Source organism: Periplaneta americana, chromosome 13, assembly GCF_040183065.1.
Source record: "Periplaneta americana isolate PAMFEO1 chromosome 13, P.americana_PAMFEO1_priV1, whole genome shotgun sequence".
Taxonomy (NCBI): Eukaryota; Metazoa; Arthropoda; class Insecta; order Blattodea; family Blattidae; genus Periplaneta; species Periplaneta americana.
In genome coordinates, this window is record NC_091129.1 from 36479871 (window position 1) to 36491041 (window position 11171).

The 11171-nt window shown below is 36.1% G+C and overlaps 1 protein-coding gene across 3 annotated transcripts in view; it reads left to right on the forward strand.

The window, feature by feature from the left end:
- LOC138711796 (alpha-tocopherol transfer protein-like) overlaps positions 1-10555 on the forward strand; it is a 46634-nt gene extending 36079 nt beyond the window's left edge. For 2 of the 3 annotated variants that reach the window (XM_069843029.1, XM_069843028.1), the window contains exon 7: positions 10283-10555. In XM_069843029.1, the coding sequence (XP_069699130.1) occupies positions 10283-10434 (152 nt within the window). In that variant the 3' untranslated portion in view covers positions 10435-10555. The remainder of the gene's footprint in view (positions 1-10282) is intronic. The other variant, XR_011335459.1, reaches the window with a different exon arrangement.
- The last annotated feature ends 616 nt before the right edge of the window (positions 10556-11171 follow it).

The following is an 11171-nucleotide window of genomic DNA, read 5'->3' on the forward strand; positions in this document are numbered from 1 at the left end:
TGTATGAAATATATTTTGTCCAGTCAGTTTTGTTTGTTTGTGTGAATTTTTGTTCATTTAATTTATTTTATTGAACCAAAGCTTAATTCACTATAGCAAAGAAGAGCTAAAATAAAACAACGTGCCAAGTCAAGCTTAAATAAGCTTTCATTACTCTGTAACCATCAAGCACACAAACATTACAACTCAATGCTATATGCAGTCTGACTAGGTACAATAATTATAATCTAAAACGTGTTAATGAAACGCAAACCAGAAAATGATAATTGAAATATAGCCTTCTCCTGTAACATTTGGTTTTCCAGACAAGAACGGGTGTTTTATTTCGAATCTCAGACAGTGATTTATAACATGCAACTGTGGCAGCTAACGTTCCGTTTCTGAAAATAGAACATCTAACATTAAAAGTGTTTCTTGAAAAAAATACTGTTACCAATCAATCCTTCCAGAGTGAACGATGCGCAAAAATTAATTGAATTCAACCTACTGTACAACAACGTAATGAATAGAATCCGACAAGATATTGGAGACTCGCATATCTGGATATCAGCTAATGGAACGACTGACGATCTTGATCGACTCACTACGAATTTAGATATCGATAAATTGAATCCAGTTGTGCTACTCCGACCTTACCGTAGCTGAACAAAGCAACCTCCTTACACAAACCAGGAAACAATGGCACAATTTGTCAACAATAGACAGAAAGTGCTATATCCTACACTTGCGTCTAGAGCCCAACTATCAAAAGCTTCCACTTGAGTAAGTAGTTAGAATTTCACTCACCAGGTGGCAGTGGTGTTACAGTTTTCGTATTAATAGAATCTTTTGGCGCTAGATGGCGGTAACACTAAAGCCGAAAATAGTGACTGTTTTTTTCAGACGTATTCATGCTATATACAGAGAAAAGTATCCCTAACTATCACTGGTGCAGACTATAGAACCACCAATAAACAACTACAAGACATGCTTGAAATAGAATCATTCTACAACATTATACAGAAATTTACAGAAAACTTCCATAAGGACTTGCTGTACCACCCCAATCCTCTGATAAGAGCCCTGGCAACAGGAGTATAAAGTAACAACTACCGTCAAGATCGGTCACCTCAATTAAAAATAAAATGTTCCTGCTTGTTAACCATCTCTGTTAAAGTAAAAGCCTTTTAAGGCTGACACGTATGTACCATACATGTTCCTGTTAAAAGAAAAAATAAAAAAAATAAATAATAATAAAAAAGTGACTGTTTTTGTTCAAGTTAAAAGTTATTGTATTCGTGTTAGAATGAGGTGTTAACAGTTAAATAATGGGGAAAAAAAATTGTTTGCAAGCTGTGCGACATGGAGTATGATTATTATAACCTTAGGAAGAATGTAAATAGATCTCATCCTGGGACAGTAGACGAAATTGCTCCTAAACTGAGACAAACTGACTTGAGTAAATACAAGTTTAAATGTTCTTATTGTGACAAAATGTTTTTTTCAAAAATATCATGCTGCATTTCATGAGCGGAAAATTCATGGATTGCCCTCTAACTCAGCTCTTCATGAAAGTAAAAAGTGCCCTTTATGTAATTTTACTTGTGGATCAACAGAAGAATTATGTAATCATTTGCATTTACATTCTATTACAGTTGATAGAGAGACTGTAGAATTTCAAAATAGGGACCAGTATGATAAATGGAAGTGTAATATTGAAAAGGAGTCATTTTCCAAATATACTAATGTTAAAAGTTACTCAAATTTGAAAGGGTATACCTATGAATATACTTTTTACTTTCATGAAGAGCTGAGTTAGAGGGCAATCCATTAATTTTCCGCTCATGAAATGTAGCATGATATTTTTGAATAAATATTTTGTCACAATAAGAACATTTAAACTTGTATTTACTCAAGTCAGTTTGTCTCAGTTTAGGAGCAATTTCGTCTACTGTCTCAGGATGAGATCTATTTATACGCTTCTTAAGGTTATTATAATAATCATACTCCCTGTCGTACAGCTTGCAAACAAATTTTTTCCCCATTATTTAACTGTTAACACCTCATTTTAACACGAATACAATAACTTTTAACTTGAACAAAAACACAGTCACAATTTTCGGCTTTAGTGTTACCGCCATCTAGCGCCAAAAGATTCTATTAATACGAAAACTGTAACACCACTGCCACCTGGTGAGTGAAATTCTAACTACTTACTCAAGTGGAAGCTTTTGATGGTTGGGCTCTAGACGCAAGTATATCCTACTGATGTTGACGAAAACGAAGTGCTGCTCGGCTACACAGATGTCGCGGCATGCAGTGTTTCTATTATGACATTGTCTGGTATGTTCTATCCACCGCCGTCTGGATTGTAATATACTGCCTGCTCTATGACGTCCATTTTGCGTATACAGTCTGCTGAAAAATCTCCGCTAGATGGCAGGTCATACAACACCATACGTAACATTAGTTATAATTAGAGTCGGGCAAACAGCCTCTTACTCCCTCTCGTTCTCGTAGGCGAGACTAGCTGGCCGATAATGTCAGTTCCGAAAATCGTATTCTCGAGATTGGCACTCTCGGGAACGAGGAATACCGGGTCCCGGCCTGTTATCGCACGGCCGACTTATCGTTATGAAATGCGTACACTGACTGCCGGCTTAATTGCCGCTCATCACTGCAATTCGTGACTCTTTCTGAAATATTAATGCTCATAAAGTAATTTAAGAAGGCACAGCAGTGTGGTATGCAATAAATAATACAGCACATTATGATTGTCGACATTCTTACAGAAGTCACACTATTTTAATGAACTATTTATTGCCTTTCCGGAGAACCAAAATAATGCAGCACTTTCAGCCGTTACCTAATCCTAAGCTAGTCTAAAACAATAACAAGTTATGGTTGGAGCTATGATATACTTTCTCGCTATCAGCATTTTGTTGACATTCCATATTTAATCATTCGATAGTGTTTTGTATACGCTATAGTAATGGATATCACACGACTGTATTATTATTATTATATTGCGCGTTCACATCTGGATGTTTCGTTGTAATGCAAGGGCATCTTCATCAGCATGGGTAATTATTGCGCTGTGTAAGGACGAAATAAAATAATGCTTATTTATATTATTATAAAGGACCAAAGGCTCTGACAAAAGATATTTTTGTTTTCCAACTGATAAACTGCTGAATGTGAAATGGAAACACTTTTGCAAGGGGAAGGACAGAATTACGAAATAGAGTAGATCCTTTCACAAATTGATCATAATTACTTACAAATGCGTTTTAAGGAACCCGGAGGTTCGTTGCCGCTCTCACATAAGCCCGCCATCGGTCTCTATCCTGAGCAAGATTAATTCAGTCTCTACCATCATATCCATTTTTATATTAGCTTCCCATCTACGTCTCTGCCTCTCCAAACGTCCTTTCCCTCCGGCCATCCAACTAACACTCTATATCCATTTCTGGATTCGCCCATACATGCTAGATGTTCTGCCCATTTCAAACCTCTGAATTTAATATTCCTAATTATGTCAGGTGAAGAGTACAATGCGTGCAGTTCTACGTTGTGCAACTTCCTCCATTCTCCATCCCTCTTAGCCCCAAATATCTTCCTAAGAATCTTATTCTCGAACACCCTTAACCTCTGTTCCTCAAAGTGAGAGTCCAAATTTCACAACCATACAGAACAATCGGTAATATAACTGTTTTATAAATTCTAACTTTCTAGTTTTTTGAGAGCAGGCTGGATGACAAAAGCTTCTCAACCGAATAATAACAGGCATTTCCCCCCCCCCATATTTATTCTGCGTTTCTTCCTGAGTGTCATTTATATTTGCTTTATCATAACAACAGAGAATAAAAGAGGGTTATTATTATTATTATTATTATTATTATTATTATTATTATTATTATTAAATTACCTAGTTACTTTACAACGCTTTATCAACTGCTATAGCTATATAGCGTCTGAATGAGATGATAATGCCAGCGAAATGAGTCCAGGGTCCAGCGCCGAAAGTTACCCAGCATTTGCTCTCAATGGGTTGAGGCGAGAAACCCCAGCCAGATAAAGGCTGGTTCACAATAAACCGGGAACGGAAACGACAACGAGAAATAATGTTAAAATAAATATATTTAAATGTGAACATTCACAATTAACGAGAAGATTGCCGGAGCCCGGAAACGGGAATGTGAAAGTTAATTGTGAATGCTCACATTTAAATGTATTTATTTTAACAATATTTCCGTTATCGTTGTCGTTTCCGTTCTCGGTTTATTGTGAACCAGTCTTAACTTGTCCCAAGCAAGATTCGAACCGGAAGCCGATCGTTTCACAGTCAGGTGTGCTAACCGTTACTCTACAGCGATTATTATTATTATTATTATTATTATTATTATTATTATTATTATCATTATTATTATTAGCACTGCTATCATCATCATTATCGTAATCATTAGGATGATTAAGATTATGATTATCAGGATTATTATGATGGTTATTATTTATTACTGTCTTGTAAGTTATCATTAGGTACCGGTACAAGTATTAGAAATCTGATTAATTCTTAATTTGTTATTCTCGTTCCTATAACATATAGGATAATTATTATAAACCATATAGGCCTATATAATTTTATATTGTAACATGGCTAGAATACAATAATGATTGTTCTGTAACAATAATTTATAACGTGCACACCAATAGGAAGTGTAGTTTTCTATAGTATAGGCTGGTTCACAATAAACCGGGAACGGAAACGAGAACGGAAATAATGTTAAAATAAATGTACAGTATTTAAATGTGAGCATTCAGAATAGTTAATTGTGAATGCTTATCTTTAAATACATTTATTTTAACAATATTTCCGTTCTAGTTCTCGTTGCCGTTTCCGTTCTCGGTTTATTGTGAACCAGCTTTTAATATTTTCATGTTTCATATCATTGTGTTACAAACTATTTTTTTATTTAGTTGTTATAAAAAATAGCTTAATTACTGTAAAGTGTAAACCATCTTGGACTATACGAGTATAGCCTCATTTTCAACTACCTGTATTAAAATACCATTTAATACCATCCGTACAATAACGAGTTTTCAAGCGTTGAAGGGTTCCGTACAAATTCTACGGAACAAACGTTTGAGTCATGAGTCCCGCGCTAACAGGTTAACTCGCCGTTATTCGAGAACCAGTAAAAATTTTGAGTTGCCATCACTTTTAAAAGTAATTTCCATCCTTTCTCAACATTTCTCTCGCTTTGACCCCCCATCTAACGTGAAAAACAAAAAAGTTTGCCTCTTACCAGCGGTGAAGTCTGAACAGATCAATCTCCATCGAAGTTAATTTTTTTTTTTTTTCACTTTCCAAAAAAGATTTTCAGTTCGATTTGTTTTTCTATGCTTTCCTCAGACATTGAGCTATCAATCCAAAAAATTACAGCGCGATTGATTAAGTATTATAGGAGCTACGACATTTAAAGAACCGGGAAGTGTATAAGCCAATGCTTCCTATAGGAGCACGGCCCGAGCGATACTGCTTTCTTATCATTACTACAGTCCCGCATAGACGTCCGAGACTGTCGGGAGTGATCTAGTATCGGTAATCTCGGGACCAAGAGAATCTCGTGTTCTCTATCAATGAGTCATTTGGCTACGTTAGGTACTCGCGCACTGGGCGAGACTGCGGTGATTACGCAACCGAGAACGGGCGATAATATGAGGCAGTCTGCCCGACTCTAGTTATAATGGAAATTTAAACGCACTCTGCTTAATAAACACAATTATTCTCAAGTTTTCCTTTAATTAAACTAGATAATATGTGTAAATGTATACCAGAGATAAAAGCTTACCTGGCAAAAATGATGTCCACCCCTTAAAGTCACAACTTCAGAATTTTCCTGGACTGAGGCTTTGAATAGCACACCGGTCGAAATGCACGCTGTGTTTCTTTCCTTCCAATATTTGCTAGTAGTGGTAGTACAAACTTTGTTATTATAATGTGGCTAACCATCTGTTGATGATTTGGCATACTGCAATTCAATAATGTGCATTCTGAAAGAGGAGAATGCGCAAATGTGCGAATTGTTTTTGTTAATTGAGAAGACTTAGTACAATATGGTACTGCGGCTTCAACGAACTCCTGCAAATGTTTTATCAAGGCAACAAAAGTCGATTTTGGATATCTAAGCCCTCCTCTGTCTTGGTGATGGATAATTTCATTTAATGGCGTCGACGTTTTAGGGATAGATATATTCCTAATATAACAATCACAACTTACTTTCTCCTCGATTACGCGTATTAAATATCCGCAAATCAAAGCTTGGGAGACAGTTTCTAAATTAATGTCTACTCTGTCATTTGGTACTGTAAGTTTGTCCAAAAGAATCAAAACATGATCAGGAAGAACAAGGTCATTTTCGGTACCGTTATCAGTGATACTATTGCCACCAGTTGGAAAGGTTTCTCCACAATATGCATTATCTCCAGTGACATTGGCTGCTTTGGAAGGTATCATAAGACCAGACTTCAATATTCTTTTGATAGCATATGCCGCTGTACGTGCATCTGTTACATCGTTACTACCACCTCCCATTCTAACGGTGCTAAAAAGAGCCTCTACTGGATCTCCAGAAAATCTTCTTGTGAGGACGTAGAAAAATCCATTTTTCAAAAGATGTATAATACAATGAACTGTAGAGTTCACAGTGAACAGAATGCCTCTGTCGTCTCTTTGGTTAGCCCTTTCAATTTAGCCCGTTTCGATTCAGCCTGAATCCTTGTTATATATCCAACGAAGTATTCCTGTAGCCACTGCAGTCTTTCATTAGCTACAGAATAAAACTGCATGGAATTCGGGTTGCATTGCCTCATATGCTGTGTTCTGTCACTTACGTCATGCACAGTGAAAAATTTATATATACACTTCATGAAATGTACAGATGGGCCAGCTTCTGAGAAGTCTACATTGGTATTGATACGGACATTGTTATTCTTCATGAATTCAACTGTGGCAGTGACTGCAGGAGAGAAAACTTGTACAGCCGTTAATACATTCATTTTTTCGAAGTTTGTAGGTTCAATGTTTTTTTTTGGTTAAGTATCGAACGGGCTTCACTGTCAACTTCGCTTGCAGACGATATATTTCCTTCAAATATTTGGAACTTATTAGTCCATCACCGTCAGCCATATCCCTGTCTAGGAATTGAGACCTAATGTTCTCAATGAAATGACAGTAATCAAAACTTAGAAACAGCAGACGTTGAGGATCACAAGGGTGTGGAACACATAAATTTCAGATCTCCATTTCCAAACTGTCGAAACATTGAGACATTTGTTTTATGGTTGTCTGTCACAATTCTCAGTACATAGAATCCACAGTCTTCTACTGCTTTGATTACTTGATTAAACAATTGATACAACTCTTGACCCTGTAAACCTTTAACAAGATAATAAGCTGCTGGTATTGTGAATCTTTTTGAGAGGCCATTCACCACAAAACAAAGTAATTTGTTTGCCAACGTTGGATATTTTCCTACGCATTCATCATATATACCCTCTGCATTAACTATTTCGAAGAACTTGTCACTTGTTCTATCGTAAAGAAGCCGTTCCTTTATTGCCATTTCGTCGGCGATAATTGAAACTATCTTTTCCATGGGTTCCAGGTTTTCACATTCTATTTGGAGTCTGCTCTTTACCAATGGAGAAATCCCAACATCACAATCAACATTCCCTATGTATCTGTCCAATGTGCTTCGGGAAGGGGCTGATATTAATTTGGACACTCTCGCATGATCATAATCCTTGGGTGATATTAGTCTCCATGCTAGACAGTAACGGATACTTAATTCTGACCATTCAGGCCCTTTCTTGCCAAAATTATTTATTTGGTCAAGTAAATATACACCTTTTTTATTTTTTTATTCAGCTAATTCTTTTATAACCGTTAGTTGATCTAATTCCAGATGATGCATTTTTTTTTCAATTCAATTTTCATAGCTGCCATGTTTTTCTCTAGTTTATAAATTTTTGATCGGAGCCTATTAATTTCCCTTCTTGAGCATGCAGAACTGTTATCATCTTTGAGATTAACTTGAACTCCTATCTCACACTTGTATTCAATTTCATCACAAGTTTCTGTGTGGAATTTATTTGACCCATCTGAAAAAAAAAAAAAGAACTTTCTTCTAGCAACAATACTAAGATAAAAAAATTCAAGCAAATATTAAAAATTTGTTCTTAATTAAGTACTTTCCAGAATTCCCGCAAAGTTCTACCTCACTTTCCTTTTTCACTGAAGTGGTTCTTTCCTTACGAGGTGTAATCTTCCGAGATTGCAGATAACTGGGGTAAGCTGGGAAAATGCTTGGTATAACACCAGGCTTTAAATTTTTTTTTTCTTGCAGTTCTCTCCATAGTCTTCTGAACGAAAATGGAGACTACACACACGTGAGTAATCAGTTGGAACCCACCTGCTACCTTTACAGGCACCTTGTCTGGATATAGACGCCAGCCACTTTTCTCTAAGTTCTTTTGTTGAGGGAATTTCATGATATTTTATTCCTTTTGAATGTGAACTTCCATGTCTAGATTTACAAAGGGGAACACAACAATTCACCATTTTAAACATGAACACAGCACCTAATTCATGTCGAAAATTAATATCACGTTTCGCAATAATTTATGACTTTGCACAAACTTTATATACACATATTAGAGCACAGACAATCAATATTTTCATCATTACTGACTTAAACGAGTATTTAGCTTAGTTAGATGTAATAATTAATCATACAATCACTAACAATCGCCTCAACACTTTAACACCTGCAGATTAGAAATGATGCGGTATGGTGCAGTCACAGTCGCGCTCTAGCGGCAAATTCTAGAAACATAGCTATACGGCGTTTCCCATGTTAAATTTTACCATAGAGCAGGCAGTATATTACAATCCAGACGGCGGTGGTTCTATCCTTCTACGTTACACGTGACGTGTCTTGCCCAGGGTATGAACCGCGTAGCAGAACAAGTAAGTGTAGAATCTCCGAGAGTCAATAAATTAATCTCTACGGTGAAGGAAATATTCATTACAGGCTTTCAGAGAAGAGCTATCAGTTATTCCTCAGCCTTCTTAGCTGATGCGATTCATGGTTAAAAGGAGCAGAGTACTATAGTCAGCATTTCTTAAAGATCCAGAGAGTTATAAAACATCTACACGAGAATATGCTTGTGTCACTTCAGCAAAACAGTTATGTACTCGAAGATCCCTTCATCTCCGGTGGCTTACATTAGGAGAAGTTCAAACAAAAATTCAAGGAACCGCCAAGAGATATGGGAAATGGAATGTGTTTTGCAAAGAACAAGAACTTGAATGAACTTTCAGCAGCAGCAGATATTCTTATGGGGAAAGCCGTTGTAATTGAATGCAAAATTCCAGTTGAACATGTGACGAAATTCAAGTATGTCCCCGTCAATTCCGTTGATGTAGAAGGTTCTTTCTCTGTTTATAAACTATTTTCACAGACAAGCAACAAACTTCTTCTCTAGAACACTTAGAAAAGGTTTTAGTCATTTATTGTGAAGCCAACTATGGTTTAAACAGTAGAAACAATTTTTGTGGAGTTTTAAATGTATTTAGAAGTATAGACCTACTTAGCCTATAATTTTAACCCCTTACCGCATGGGACAGTCTTGCACACACCGGTTTAATATTCAAATAACTTAAGTAGTTCTTTCTTACTCAACTGATGCCACATATGGTCAAATGCAATTCTTGACCGTGTGCCATATCTGTCCCAGTATACAGTTTGAAATATTATATGCTTAAAGTATAAATTATATGAATATAAAACCGGTATGTCCCATATCTGTCCCAGAATGCGGAAAGGGGATAAGTGGCAGTACCGGTATCTTTAACAAAGTTTAACTTTTACAAAAAAAAAAAACTACAATTTCCTATATGTTACAACTCTATTGCATAGGTCTAATGTTGCGTTTTTGGTCTTAGTCAATATATTTGCTAAATTGTTAATATTATATTGATTCTTTAAGTTCTATAGTGTTTTCCTATACTATACTTTTAGAGTGTATGTGATGTTTTTAAAGCCTAAATGAGGTACTGGAAGAGCTTTTTTTAGGTACCTAAAACACATTTTTATTACTTACAAATCCATAATTTAGACATTCAAACGCCTTTATTACATTAAAAGTACATAGCCAACAAAATGTGTCATACATTGGCCCCACTTTGCATCTAAATTATGTTTACATTTTGTATGATATCTTGCTGGGACTGTTTCAGATCTGTGGCTTAAGAAACTAGACAGTTACCACGACTGGTTCCTGCAACACGATAACTTCAAGTCTGACGAGAGCAAAAGGCAAGGAGGTAACTTCAACTTTGGTGATCTCTTCGGCTTTGATGGCTCCTTCAGGAAGCTGAATGTTGACTAAATTGAAGTTACATTTTATAATATTCACGGACAAGTAAATGAGTCAATTGTTACAACAAATGATAGCAGAATATCTAATTTCTTTGTTATACACTCTATGTAATAAAAACATTGAAACTTTATGACCATATTTTTATTTCGACTCTGTATTCGTCTCAACAGCCTTGTTATGTAAGATAAGTTAAGTTACGATTATGGCCTAGATTCAAGTAACTGTTTAACTTATTTTAAAGTTTTTCCAAAATGCAATACAGTAAAATGGAAAAAGGTGGGTTCATATGGAAACGTCCCCAAAACTATTGAAAACGAGACGTTATTGGCAAACTCAACAGCACATAATATAGAACGTATAGCGTTTTTACATTACGGATTGCTAGAAAGAGAAACGAATTTTGTCTACAGCGTGCAGGAAAGGTCTGCAGAGATTAACTGTTCATTGAATGTATCACATTTGGTACTTATTTGTGCATTTTTGGTCATTTTAACGGTATATTCGCTAATGAAAATTAATAGCTTTTCATTCAAGTTTTCCAACAACCGTTGTTCGCACATCGTTATACGAGGCGCATCCATAAAGTAAGTTTCCCGATTTTTTCCCTTCAAAGTAAACGTAATTAGCCGTGTCAATTGCGCATGAGTAACAGATCTATGACGTATGAATCATACGCCAGCCGGACAGGTCCCGCCTGGTGCCAGTAGCGTGGCAGCAGTGGCCCGAAATGGAAGCTCTTATTCCTT